Raw genomic sequence first — 14,665 nt, forward strand, 5'->3', positions numbered from 1 at the left:
TTTGTTTATCATTATTATATTACTTTTAACCGTAAAATACTTATATTCAGTATGATACAATATTTTTAATAAATATAAAATACAAAGTGTTTTAATCCAGATATCACATTTCAGTCATCCACAGTTCTGGATTTATGATTTAGAATGTGTGTTACAAAAATTACTGAACTGCAAGGAAAATTTAAAAAGGTAAAAGGCTATAAAACTTTTGAAAACACCAAACGCTAAACAATTCGACTAAAACAACTTTCAAATTCCCAACTTAGTTCATGCCTTTTCCGAAGATAAAATATGTTTATATTTTGATCATTTCATTAAAAAAAATATATATAAATAAATTGTAAAGAAAATATTTTGAAGAACGAATTAATATTTATTAAGTAAATACATGATTCATGATGTAAGATTTCACGTCTTAACATCATCAATTAAAAAAAATCTTCTTGCACCATGTGTACGTGAAAAAAATATTTTTCTCAGCAGTTTTGCATTGACGCATTACACTGTACTATCAGTTGACGATGAAAAAACATTCGAATTTTTGTCCATGATGTTACTAATTGATCAGGAAGTTAAGTGAGAGGATTCATATTCAAATTTGTCAACATTTGATTGGATAACTATGATAACTATGATATTTGTTATTTTTTTCTTAATATTTCTTCCAAGTATATAAACTGAAATTCTAACGATTGAAACAAAACAGAAGTCAACGTTCAAAACTACACTAGGAGTAAAATGAAGATTCAAGTTGTAGCCGCATTGCTCTGCTTAATCGTTTTTCTACATTCTGAAGGTAAGTCTTTGGTTTGAAGGGGGAAAATAATGGGTTTCAAAGATATTGTTTTAGTGACGTTAAAATACTTTTGAGTAGTAATAAAAAAAGGAGGTAAAGATAAAATGACCAATATAGTTTCTATTCAGTCGACTTGACATGTTGTTTAGGTATCAGTCTGTTATTAAAGACTGTATGGTAACCTGTGGATGTATTTAGTATGGTTATAACGGTATGGGAGAGAGATCAGGCAATTAATGGCGGAGGGAGATAAGAGAATTCATGACGGGAGAGACATAAGACAATTCATTACGGGATAAAGATCAGATATCCTTGATGACACGAAAGTGATCAATTTATTCTAGTGAAAAGACAGTATCATATCTAACTTAATTCATAATCGTTCTCTAGAATCTCCTCTTTTGGTATGAAGCAAGGATGCGGAAATTTGGTCAAATTTTAAGACATGTTATGTTTGAAACAGAAGAAACTTTTTAATTTTGAAATTCAAAAGTTTTGCCTACATGATATCTGTTTCCCTCTCTAGGTTTTGTAAATTTTTAATTCTTCATAAGACGGAAATTTGAAGAAACTAAACTGGCCACAATACAAGTTATTATAACTTAAGAAATAATACTTGATCATTTGAAGTTTGCAAATATTTTTTGAAATGTGTTATCTTTAAAAAGTCGTTTGTTACGAATAAGACAACACATAAATACATTTTGTTTTTTATTTAAACATTTAAGTAGAATATTGAAAAAATATTTCGCTTCTTGTAGTCAGTTTGGTTCAATTTGTCAAAATAAGCTAAAACAAAACATCACTGGTTTATCATTGATTTGTAAGTCAATAATTCAACCACATTTGAATCCGTTTTCATGCAACCTTTTATTTGACCATTCGAGATTGGTTACGCATTTGCTTATCGTGTTCAAAAAGTTATCCAAAAAAAAATAATGTCAACATTGAAAAGCGAAACATGAAAGCTACAGGAATAACCATTTCGTTTTTTTTTATTTGGCACTGAAAAATGTATTCATAAAGAGGTAAAACGATGATTCCAGTTGGGAAGAAATAACATGATATCAAAAAGACATGAGTATACGACTGCACATGCGTGATCGTCCATCTTCTATATTCATTTTGGTTCGAATGGCCATCGCAACTTTAAGGAGATCATCTCGACTGTTATAAAGATGGCATGTAGTCTTGAATCAAATGAGTGTGCTTGATTTCACGATCCGCATCCGACCCCTTTGTGAGTTACGTTAATGCTATTCAATAGAATATAAGATTATCTTATTAGTTGATCATTTGATAGAGTAAAAGGTATAAATAAATTTAAAAAGTTAAGAACTGACACGAAGTTGAATATAAATACATGTAGGTCACAGTATGATTTTCTATTCAGTGTGTATCGTTCTGAACATGCATGAAATATTTGCCACTGGACGTTAAGCAAGCAACCAAAAATCAATCAACCTATTCAGTTTGACTCAGTAAGATTTTCAAAATCTTACACACGAATATGTTAAATCTGGATTTATTTTATGAAAAACTACATTAAAATCCATCTGACATATATGATAATGTTTCTTTATTGTAGCGATAAATTAACAAAACTTCACGTTATTTGTCTCTAAAATTAAAATGCGGGACTACAATGACGGTTTCTTTTACACCTATCATAAATTGAACTTTAAAAAATAAATTTCCAAATCGGCAACAAAAAACTATTGGACTAATAAAGTTTTGAAGTAAATCATAGATTGCATTTTTATCAAGGAAAATAATGACCTCACACAGGTCATTATTTTATGTCTTTGAGCATATTTCATTAAAACATGGTATCGTCCGGGTTGATTCTGAAAAAGAATGACCTGTCGTTCTGAAAGTAAATAACTCCATATAGGTATATAATGTTTCGGAAACATCTGAAGCCCGCCTCCAGCCAGCTTCAAAATTGTCTTGTTTTATTGAAGACCCATCGGAGGTCTTGTTCTGTTTTCTCCCCGTTGGTTGGAATGTTTTTCTTTGACACCATCCTCGTTTCCATTTTATCTTCTATTACACTGTTTTTGCTGTTAGATCATAATTAATTGTCACGTAAACCTATAATGTCTCTTAAAGTTACTCACCATTTTTTTTCAATATAAGGAAACTATAAATAACTGGCATACAAGTTGGAGGTTTAGCTAGCTACAAAACCAAGTTTAATCCACTAGGTTTTTTTCTCCAGAAAATACATGTTCTAAGTCAAGAATATGATAGTTTTTTTCTTTTACTTGTTCCGTTGTTTGATAACGTTTGATAATGTCAGTTTTATGGACTTTTTTCAAATTTGCCTGGGAGTTCTGTATTTTTATTATACTTTTACATCCAGGAAATTGCTAAAACGAGTCTATTGATTTGAAATTGTTTGTTTTGATTTTTTCGAAATATTTTGTCGGATTTTCTACCCAAGAATTAGATTCTATACTATTTTACCTATTATATCTGTTTTAGTCACGCACCGTTGTAAATATAATGGAACTTGAAGCGACTGTTATACAAGTGAGAGAGGTTTAGCGCTACAAAACCAGGTTCAATCAATCATCTTCTACATACAAAAATGCCTGTACCAAGTCAGGAAAGTGATAGGTGTTGTCTATTCATTTGATGTGTTTTATCATTTGATTTTGCCATTTGATTAAGGACTTTGCGTTTTGAATTTTCCTCGGAGTTCAGTATTTTTGTGATTTTACTTTTAGTTGTATTTGGAAAATCCGTTTGGAATTTTGGACTTTAAAATTCTCTTAAACGTCGTACTTCATTTGGCCTTTTTTTCTGATTCATGCGTCACTGAGTCTTTTATACATTACATCTCGTATCTATGGTTAGTTTATTAACCAGCTGTATTAAGCAAAGAGTGGTCTTCCTTATATTAGAACAAAAAAGTAACACATAAATGTCAGACTAAATATATTTGTTTTAAGTTCAGAATGTACAACTTTGTAGAGACAATTGATTTTCAGGACTTAAATCACTATCAATGTCTTTTTTTTTTTTTGCCAATACATTTATTTTGAGCATACGATTCTTTATAGGTAAACCCCAAGGCAAGGACAAATGCAAAGGCAAGGCAAAGACCAACTACAAGTTAAGATATGAGAAAAATGGGTATCATGACCAGGAAAATCCGTGCAAAGGATGTTCAGGTAAACTATAAACAGTTCTTAACTAATGATATTTTTATTTATCAAGTTGACAAGTGAAGAATAAGCTGTCGAGGAAATTAATGTTTATTCATATTGGGCCCATTAAAATGAATTAGTTTACAGTCATTTATTGAAGATTATCCTGTTATTCCTACTATGATATTTAATTTTTGTTATGTTTTTATATTCTTGCTATAATATGGTTATGTTTACTGTTATGACTTTTTATCTTAAAACATTGCATTAGCATTAGTTTTACGCCATTTTGTTCCCCCCGGTCTTCAAGATATTCTCGTTACATCTATTTTTACCAGTTCAATTGAACAAAATTATCCCATATTTGAACAGCACCTCAGCACTAGTGAGTTGTAACGTGCGAGGCACATCTAGTGTTCTGTAAAACACATCCTTTTTTGAAGATGCTTTTGATTTTTCAATGTTAAGTCGGATGAACATAATTTTTAAGTCTAACATTTCTCGAGTTATTTGAAACAGAAGAATGACTTCAATTTTAGTCAAGAGCTTTAAAGTGAGTTGAAACCATTGGAAGCCATTTAGACCTGACAAACATCAAAGGAACGTTTGCCGATACATTGAATTATTAGGGGATTATGATAAGCACAAGAACGCATGCATTCTTCCAATTTTTGTTCCGATGGTAAATTTATTCATGGATTTAAATTGATCATGCATGTTCGGACCGTCTTAAGCATGGAGATTGTTGAACAGTTGAAATTGAATGGTCAATCTATTTTCAATATTACATTTATGCACAATTAAAGTTACATTATGATGACAATGTTTTTTGTTTAAAGTTTATTCTTGTGCATGTAGTTCTTGTTTGTTGTTAATGCTGAACTGCCTAATATAATTTTTTTAACAATATGGTGAAAATTTCAAAAAACAAAATTATCCACATTATGGAAATCAAAATTGTATGTTTGTAAACGACGTATCTGATCAACTTCCAGTGCATAATTAATAAAAAATTGAACTGAGATGCATTTTTTTAATCATTAAGGCTCTACTTGATTGATATGTAGATATGTTTGTGATTAAATTAGTGAAGTTTTTGGACTAGATCATACTTCATATTGAAAATACACTTCATGAATTTCGTGCGTCAAAATGGTCTTTTGGAATTTATCTTATAAAACTGTAATGCGCACTGAACTAGTTTCTGTTATTGTTGATAGCATTACTAAGGGTAATCATTTATAGGTTTATAGGTAGCAACAAACAAATAAAAACCAAAAGGATATAGTATTAGCTAGTTGATAAGATTTTTTGCTTCACTTTATGTTTATAGCCCCTTGCAAAACTCTTCCAACTACATGTCCAGAGGGTTATACGAAACTGACTAATCAAAGCATCAGCCCGAATTGTTACCTTTTTGGAGGCTACAATAGGACGTATAGAACAGATTGGCATGTAGCAAATGTGAGTTTGTTTTACAACAGTATGTTAAGGAATCTGGTTTCTCTTATTTGAGAACTTACGCTCGAACACAAGCATACGGACCCTTCATTTTTGTCGGCTTCTTTGGTCTCTTTATTTACATACAATCAATGTATAACTGTTACAGTCTTTTATAAAGCTTAATTTTTTAAACAAAGTAGTAAACATCATTAAACTAAATAAACTTTTACATTACATCGAAAATTTAGACAAACGTATATACTATTTATATATAACCTGGAGGTACAATAATATAATGTACTAGAACACACCAGTGATATCGCGGGTTCGTGACTGAATCAAAGTATATATAACTATGTGCAAGCCTTATTTTAGTTTTGGTATTGTCATCTGATAAAGTCATGCCGATTATAAGATACACAGTTTTCTCTGCTTTTAAAATACTTCTGTTTGAACCCGTCGACCTGGAACTTATCAATTATTGGTAATATTAATTATTTGGAAAACAAAAGGTCCTGGAATGGAGTATTTTTTAACCAACAGCGTTGTAAATGAAGTTGAATTCTTTTATTCGCTGTTTTACGTCATGCCCGCTAACAAATTGAAAACTGACCTATATGGTCCAGATTTTTAGTATTCGTATTGTTATCTTAGAAAGTCTTAATGATTAAAATACTACAATAGGGAACAATTTGACAATGATTGAATTTAGTAGTGTCAACCATGTGATTATAACTTGTATATATAGCAAAATCCTAAGTACACCGTTTGGTGGTGCGCCTGTCAGATGCGGAACGTACAGATAAGGTAATAGGTAACAGGTGAATATACTATTGGTATCGGCATCGGATTCGACCCGGAACTTAACTGTTAATTATTGGCAATATTAATTATGTGGAAAACAAAAGGGTCTGGAGTGGTGTAATTTTTAATCTACACCATTGTCCTATATTAGTTATATATAAAGTTGAATTCTTTGAATTGTTGTTTTTACCGGATGACGGCTGACAAATTGGACCTCGTTATTTTAGTATTATAGATATCATAAAAATTATGATAATAATATATGAACACTTTGTGATAGATAAGAGATAGCTAAGGATATCAACCAAGGAGTTGGGGGTATACATTAAGTGAAATCAGCCGTATATGTATTCAAAAAAAGCTGACTATACGTGTGGGCTTTGCTCATTGTTGAAGGCCGTAAGGTGACGTCTGGTTGTTAATGTCTGTGTTATTTTTGTTTCTTTTGGAGAGTTGTCTCATTGACAATCATACCACATCGTCTTTTTTTATACAAACTAAAAGAAGATTGTATTGCTCACTCTCTTTTTATATAACAAAATACTTTATATAAAACCTCTCTAGGTAGTAAAAGTAGTAGAAGGAGTAGTAGAAGTAGTATACTTTTGCTAGGGCAGTTAACAATTACATAGATACTATCAGCATTCGTAAATTAAAAGGTTACCTTTTTTTTAAACTTCACCCTGTGGTTATAAACATTATAACACAATTTCGCAAAGACGAGACATAGCGATCCTACATTCCATCGTGGGCGTCGTCGTCGGCGTTAACATTACATATAGTTTGCAGATAAAGTTTTTAAAATATTTATTACATTCACAGTCGATTCTAATTTTTAAACAAGCTCGGACAGAACCTTCTTACAATCAAAAGATAGTACATGTATCTAGAGGAAATTTGATCATTTTCCCCATTTTTGTTGTTAAAATATCTTCATGTTCATTTGTTCATTTAATAATTGCATACTGTATTCATTTTTAATAAGCATAACCTTTTTCATACATTTATACGAACGTTTTATGTCATTAACTGTAAATTTGTTTTGTGCATTCCCCTATTACACTGAAAACATAGACAACATCAAAAGTAGGCGAGACACTAGGTTCCGTGAAATCCTTGCAATTTTTTGTTGTTAGTCATCTATTTCAAGTAAAAGTGGTAGCCATGTTTGAAGGTAGTTGGTATCATTTCAAATTTCTAAATAATGATCATGGATGTGTTAAGTGTTTGTTGTTTATTTATGGGGTCAATTGACAAAAAAAATATTGATATTGTATAAATGCATTACATTCCTGTAGTCTCGATATAGTGATATACATATTAAAACGAAGATATGGTATGATTGCCAATTAGATAACTCTTCGCAAGAGGCCAAATGACACAAAATTTAACAACTGTAACATGTGCAAGTCATTCTGAAAGAATGATAAGGACAGTAACATAACTTGATGGAAAAGTAATACCATTAACCTATTTTTTCCAGATAACGAAAAAGTAACGCATCAATGTAAAAATATCGGAAATTGATGAGACTGTCATTAAAGTGAGAGGGTTAGCGCTATAGAACCAGGTTTAATCCACCATTTTCTACATTTGAAAATGCCTGTACCAAGTTCTTGTCCATTCGTTTTTGATGCGTTTTGTTATTTGATTTTGCCATGTGGTTATGGACTTTCCCAATTGATCTTCCTCTAAGTTCAGTATTTTTGTGATTTTACTTTTTGATGCAATCTAATTTATGTTTAAATACAATGTCATGAACAATTATAAAATATTAATAAATAAAGATTAAATTCAAAATATTTTATTGCTCAAATATCAAATGTACATTTAAACAAAGGGATTGGACAAAAAGGCAGTGCCTATACAAATCCTTTCCCATACAAGATGGATTGAATAACATGCATGATAGTATATAATTTTCTGATAAGTTAATAGATCATACGTTGTTGCAGTGAGTCAGGGGAGGCAATTCCCCCACTTCTTGAAGTATTTTATTGTGTATATACATATATAAATAACTATGTTAGCAAAGTCAAAGCAAGACCTACTGAAGGTGGTGTCGATTTTATACCACATTAATAAGTGTTGGTTAGGAATCAAATAGATCAGTAAATAAGGATGACAATTTAAGATGTTTCTTAATATTTGTTATCCTTTATGACGAGTGGGTGAATGTCAACAAAAAGGTATGAACAGCTCGCAGTTGCTCTGATTATTTGCATTTTGACTAGAATATCAAATACAATTGGTCATCTTTATAAGCTATAAAAACATCATATATGCAGTTGACAAACAAGAAATACATTTGAAAATTTTCACTCCGCTTAAGTCTAGAACATTTTATAATGATATGCATGTGCTTTGAAACACATTTTAATTTCTTTTCTGTCTAGGCGATATGCACCAGTACTCCTGGTGCTTACTTGTGGATTCCAGAAACAAGAGAAGAGGCTGTAGCAGTTTTAGTCAAATTTGATGTATTTAGTAAGCAATTGTTACATTTTTTGTCTTAACGTAAAGTCAACTTTGGAGCAATTGTATTATGAATGTTTTTTTCTTTTTTTTCTTTCAATTTTTTTTTTTATTATTGATACTGAAGTACTTAAAGGACATTATGAGGTCATATTTTTAAAATGCATTGTAAATTGGCAGTCAGTTTAATAATTAGAATAATGTTGTGTTGAAATGGTAGCCTCGGTTTAAACTTAGTATTTTTGACCCAAGTTAAATCCATAGTTTACTCCTATTAAGGTTATGCACTACTTCAATATAGTTTTATTGTTGTTCCAAATTTGTGTGTTTTACAGCTAGGAAGATTATTATACAATTTTGATTACTGTTCACATAATTTTAACGTTTTTACCTATTATGTCTGTTTGTTTTGTTCACACATCGTTGTTAATGAAATGGATAGTTTACAAGATGTTTAGCTAGCTATATAACCATGTTCAATCCACCATTTTCAACATACAAAAATGTCTGTACCAAGTCAGGAATATGACAGTTGTTATCCATTCGTTTGATTGGTTTCAGATTTTGATTGTGGCATTTGCTTAAGTACTGTTCATTTAGAAATTCCCTCAGAGCTCTGTATTTTTGTGACATTACTTTTCATCGCCCTAATTATGCACAAAAATGTATCTTCAGAAATGCTAGATTTATTATAACTACTAGATATTAAATTTGATATGATAATTAAGGCAGTTGTATTTGTATATTCTCATTTCCAATAGAAATTTATTTTTGGTATAAAGCCAGAAATATTTATACCAAACAAAATGTGTGGTCAATTTTTATTACGAAGCCACAAACAAAAGGTGAACGGACCTCAGACGCAATAAAAATGGCTAAATTACATTTTATACTATATTTTAATATTTGTTTAAAATCTGGATCCGTTATGTAAATGAGGTTAAGATAAATAATTATTAGAAGTCAGTATATTGCTATCTTAAACAGTCCACAAATTTGACGTCCACACTGGAGCAAACAATCTAGCTGACAACAACACCTATGTGTATGCAGTAACAAATGAACCATTTGACCAGAACAATCTTCCATTTGGTACACGTATGTATATTAACCATTTTAAAAATGTAAAACCATTCATAAGCACATTATTTATATTAAGGTAAAAACACAAACTGGGAAATTAAGGAAATTAGCAATAATTTCATTCATGAATTTACATCTGATGGTCGTTAAGATGAATCTAAAAATATCTTGATATTTTTTTAATGCACCAGGCGAAAAATAGTTTTGTATTTGTTTACTGTTATTATCAATTCGTCAATAAAAATAACGATGCAGAATATCATCCATCTTAAGATCAGATGACAGAATTAAAAAAAATTTCGAGGAAAGAACAGAAGAGGGTACAATCTAGTATTTATAAGACATTTAAAGCATAAGCAGAAGAAGTACAAACATTACAATGGCAAAAAAACAAAGATAATAAACATGACTTTTGTTCAACCTCGTCTTTGTTTCAATTTGTTAATATGTCATGTACTACTTGATTAACGCTCATCATGGCTAACCTCTCTAACTAAATGTTGACATGACATGTTTTTGTTTAAGATTTCGTCGAATCATAAGTTTTCTGATTGGTCTGATTACTTTCCATGTAATTGATTTAATTACAATAACTCTGTCAATTGTATGATTAAGTTAAATCAATGATAACAGTTCTCAAAGTAACTGATTAATTAAAGATAACACTGGCAAGTTATCATGAAAATCAACTGATTACAATTCATTGTTACCAGAATGCAATCAAAAAGTAATCAGGATGACGAGATAATTTGAAAAACTAATGAATTGAATAACAGTTACATGTAATCAGATTTTTGGTTGATAACATATGATAATACTTCAGATGAAATTATAAACACATATATTGTTATTCAGTATTTTAATAAATTTTATATAGATGAATAAGAAAGTAACTTTTTCGATCAACTTGATGCTTTTGACATTCAATGTTTTTACTTTTGTTTAAGTATTCACAACCGACGATAGTAATGGTTTAAGTAATAGTTGTTTAGAACTCAATTGGGATACTGATGCAAATGAATTTTCATGGGACGCTGATCTTTGCACTGGTGATAGTAAAGAAGGATACATTTGCGAGTTTCCAATTGTAAGTTTTGCGAGGGACAAAATCTAATAGAACACATATCATATATTACAATGTTCAAAGAGTTCTTAATTGACAAATGTAGAAAGATGTAGCCGTAAGAGAACATGCATGCAAGTACAACAACCTTGAAAATGTGTTGGAAACATAATCCTGATAATATTTCTTCTGTGTTGACATGATCGAATATCAATAATGTGGTCATTTTTATAAATTTCCTGTTTACAAAACTTTGAATTTTGCGAAAAACTAAGGATTGTTTTTATCCCAGGTATAGATTACATTATCTCTTCAACTTTGTACTTGTTTGGATTTATAAATATTTTGATATGAGCGTCACTGATGAGTGTTATATATGTAGACGAAACGCGCGTCTGGCGTACTAAATATAATCCTGTAACCTTTGATAACTATTGTAACATACATTTCCTAACATTATTTTGTGAAAGTCATACCACATCTATATATGCTAATACTAAATCCTTTTTGTTGTATGTACTCTTAACTATATACATTATTTTAGTATACAGGTACTTTAACACCCTAAATAATATGTAAATGTTCTAGGTTAAAGGTACAAGTTTACGGAACAAACCATATATCAAAGTTCAAGTTGTATTAAAAATGTATTCGTAGATATAACAGTGAAATAATCTTTTTCCAAGTTTCTAAAGTATCAAAATATTACATATGTATAAATATATTTTATTTCGTTTGAAATTGGGTTTTTTGGCTATTTGCAGTAATCATATATAGATGGGAAATAGTTCTGCAACAGTATGCACTATTTATAAAATAAAATTATTGTTAGGTGCATAATTATAAGGCATGCGAAAAAATTTGGCAGCGACTACGGGTCGGGTTACTATGTTACAATATAAAGTTTGGCATTTAGATATATGAGTATCGAAGGTGCTCGCAGTCACGTCGAATCAAAGTTGGTCACATTAGAATATATTAGTTGCCTATGTTACTGCGAGCAACTAATCCTATTTCTGTGTTTGTCTTGTTTATAGCCTATCAAATTTAGAGTAGAAATACTTTAAATTGGACGAGCAGGGTGAGGGAAAATTTTAAAATGTTTATATGTGTAACAAATATTTTTCCCTTTTCAGGCCCAGCCATGCAACTAAGCCATACAAGTTCATAGAAGAGTTGCCAGTTGGACATCTTCTATTAAATAAAATAAATTTCGAATTTCACAATTCGTCTATTTCAAATGGAAGCCCTAGTGTTTAACAAGTCCATGATAAAAGAAGTGTCACTCCTTCAGACCAACTTCGTTCTTACTCCATATGGAATTTACTGACCCCATGTATATTGTATAAGGTCACTAACATACCATGTTACTATTATTATCTATACCTCATTAATATTTATACCTCAGGAATAGATTACCTTAGATGTATTTGGCAAAACTTTTAGGAACTTTGATCCTAAATGCTCTTCAACTTCGTACTTTATTTGGCCTTTTCAACGTTTTTGGATTCCAGCGCCACTGATGAGTCTTTTATAAGGCGGTGAGGTCGTTAATACAAATCAGAATTAAGAAACTTAATAGGTCTATCAATGCCCATACTACGTCAATCTTTAAAGACCCACAGGTTGCAAAACACTTATCCTACCTCTATGACAAATATGTTGTTGTCCCCGCAGATAAAGCCCCAAACAACATCGTTTTTTGTGTGTAAAACTCATTACATTAACTGCTTAATTAACGAGTTAAGTATTGACACTTCACTTGGAAACTCAACTTATACCTTCACGACACTTACCAAAGAGAAATTCCTGGATAATTATAGGTCTGTTCTATGTTCCTTTGGAATTTCAACCAAAGATGAAGAACTGGAACTTCCATCGCTGTATTGGATACCTAAACTACATAAGTGTCCTTACAAACAACGGTATATTGCTGGGTCTTCCAAGTGCTCCACGAAACATCTTTCTAAATTATTAGCATCTATTTTATCAGCTTCAAAGAGGGCTTCAAAGTTATTGTGAAACTGTCAAAACTAAAAATGAAAAACACAAATAGACAAACAATAGTACACACAACATATAAAACTTAAGAATAAGCAACACGAAACCAATTAAAAAACTAGGGATGATCTCAGATGCTCCGGTAGGGTAAGAAGATCCTGCTCAACATAAGACACCCGTCGTGTTGGTTATGTTATAACAAATCCGGTAAATAGTCTAATTCAGTAGGTCACATTCATGAAAGGGAAGGGATTGTAGTTACGACGTAAGGAACATATCCGATATCATTTGTGAAACGGTTATTCCATAACGGTCAACCAACTCGTGATAGCGTCCGTAAAATTTACGAAGGGATGATTTCAACTTCACCAATTGAAATCTTGGTTTAATAGCATTCTTATGAGTGAGTAGCAACCCTCTATCAAGAAAATAATGATAGGAAATGCAAGCACGTGAATATCGTATAAATTGGGAGATACATACCCCGTATGCAGGTGCTTCTGGAATGTTTCTACTTAGAAATGGAAAGTTCACAATTAGAGTTGAAATCATCCCTTTTGTTGTAAAGTTTTGTTTTCAACCAACCCTCATTGTCAATTTCTAGATGTAAGTCAAGATATTAGAACGACTTAACTGTAACTGTTGTATCGATTATCTGTCTGTTCAAATTCAGGAGGCTGTAATTCCGTGGTTTTCTTCTATGTTTTGTACATAAATTAGGCTGTTAATTAACATGTTAAATTGTTGTTTGGATTACTTTAGATTTGCTTTCAGTAGCTTTGATACCTAACCATGCGTAATGGTTTTTGCTCATTGTTAAAGACCGAATGGTGACTTATAGATATTTAAAACTTTTAACTTTAATACAAATTATATTTTACCACTTGCCCATTGTTGAAGTTTATACGCTGGCCTCATTACAAGTAGGTTACTGTTTCATGTTTTCATTACTGTACAAATCATTCAATAATAAGGAATCCATCATCTGATTAGAGATCAACGTTAACAAGCGTTCTGTGAGGATTTCATTGCAATTCAAAGTCCTCTACTGGTTAAAATATCCTTGTACTTCTTACTTGATCGATTACTTGTCATCGTGTAAAATTTAAAACAAATATAAAGTTAATATCTTCAAGTATGATGAAAAAAAGTGTTGAAAAACTGATTATTTATTAAGTGAATTTTCTGAGTCAATGGACCATAACTCTGCACAAAATTCGTACTTGGACCTTTATCTTGTCATGATTAAACTATCGACAAATTTTCAAATCAATATCTTAAAGCATGACAATATTGTTTAAGAAAATTGATTATTTCAGTGAAGTTTCTAGGTCTAAGGACCATAACACTGCACAAAATCAGAAGACTGGAACAAAATTCGTACTCGGATTTTATTTTTTGTCTTGACAAAACTATAAACTAATTTTCTAATCTATTTCTTCAAACATGATCAAACTAGAGGATCTTAAGAGCCTGTGTCGCTCACCTTGGTCTATGTGCATATCAAACAAAAGACACAGATGGATTAATGACAAAATTGTGTTTTGGTGATGCTGATGTAGATCTTACTTTATTGAATTTTCTTGCTACTTACAATTATCTCTATCTATAATAAATTTGGCCCAGTAGTTACAGAGGAAAATATTTTGTTAAAAATTTACAAAAATTTACAAAAATCAACTGATAAGGGCAATAACTCCTTAAAGGGAAAATTCGCAAAAAAAATAAAATTTGATATTATGTTTATCCTAAATAAATAAGCATATTCCCAAAATATTAAAGGTTTATTCGTCTAGATAAGTGAGTTATTAGCTTTTTAAAATCGACTCTCAATTCTCGGGAAGA

General features: G+C 30.9%; 1 protein-coding gene and 1 long non-coding RNA gene across 2 annotated transcripts in view; one reads left to right on the plus strand and one right to left on the minus strand.

Annotated features, from left to right (window-relative positions):
* Nucleotides 1–14,665, minus strand: part of LOC139516205 (uncharacterized) — a 61,295-nt gene that overhangs the window by 27,989 nt on the left and 18,641 nt on the right. The window lies entirely within an intron of this gene.
* On the plus strand, nt 639–12,045 carry LOC139514825 (uncharacterized). The gene is made up of 7 exons (XM_071304437.1): nt 639–796; nt 3,865–3,975; nt 5,285–5,415; nt 8,595–8,685; nt 9,661–9,771; nt 10,704–10,843; nt 11,956–12,045. The coding sequence occupies exons 1-7, from the start codon at nt 739–741 to the stop codon at nt 11,971–11,973; spliced, it is 660 nt and encodes a 219-aa protein (XP_071160538.1). The 5' UTR covers nt 639–738; the 3' UTR covers nt 11,974–12,045.

The sequence above is a fragment of the Mytilus edulis genome, chromosome 3 (genome assembly GCF_963676685.1).
Source record: "Mytilus edulis chromosome 3, xbMytEdul2.2, whole genome shotgun sequence".
In the NCBI taxonomy this organism is placed as follows: domain Eukaryota; kingdom Metazoa; phylum Mollusca; class Bivalvia; order Mytilida; family Mytilidae; genus Mytilus; species Mytilus edulis.

What these genes read in the sequence shown, in the direction of transcription:
- LOC139514825 (XM_071304437.1), top strand. Translation starts at nt 739, where the DNA reads ATGAAGATTCAAGTTGTAGCCGCATTGCTCTGCTTAATCGTTTTTCTA. An exon ending in TCCGTGCAAAGGATGTTCAG is followed by an intron (nt 3,976 to 5,284) that starts GTAAACTATAAA and finishes TTATGTTTATAG; the next exon opens with CCCCTTGCAAAACTCTTCCA. An exon ending in CAATCTTCCATTTGGTACAC is followed by an intron (nt 9,772 to 10,703) that starts GTATGTATATTA and finishes CTTTTGTTTAAG; the next exon opens with TATTCACAACCGACGATAGT.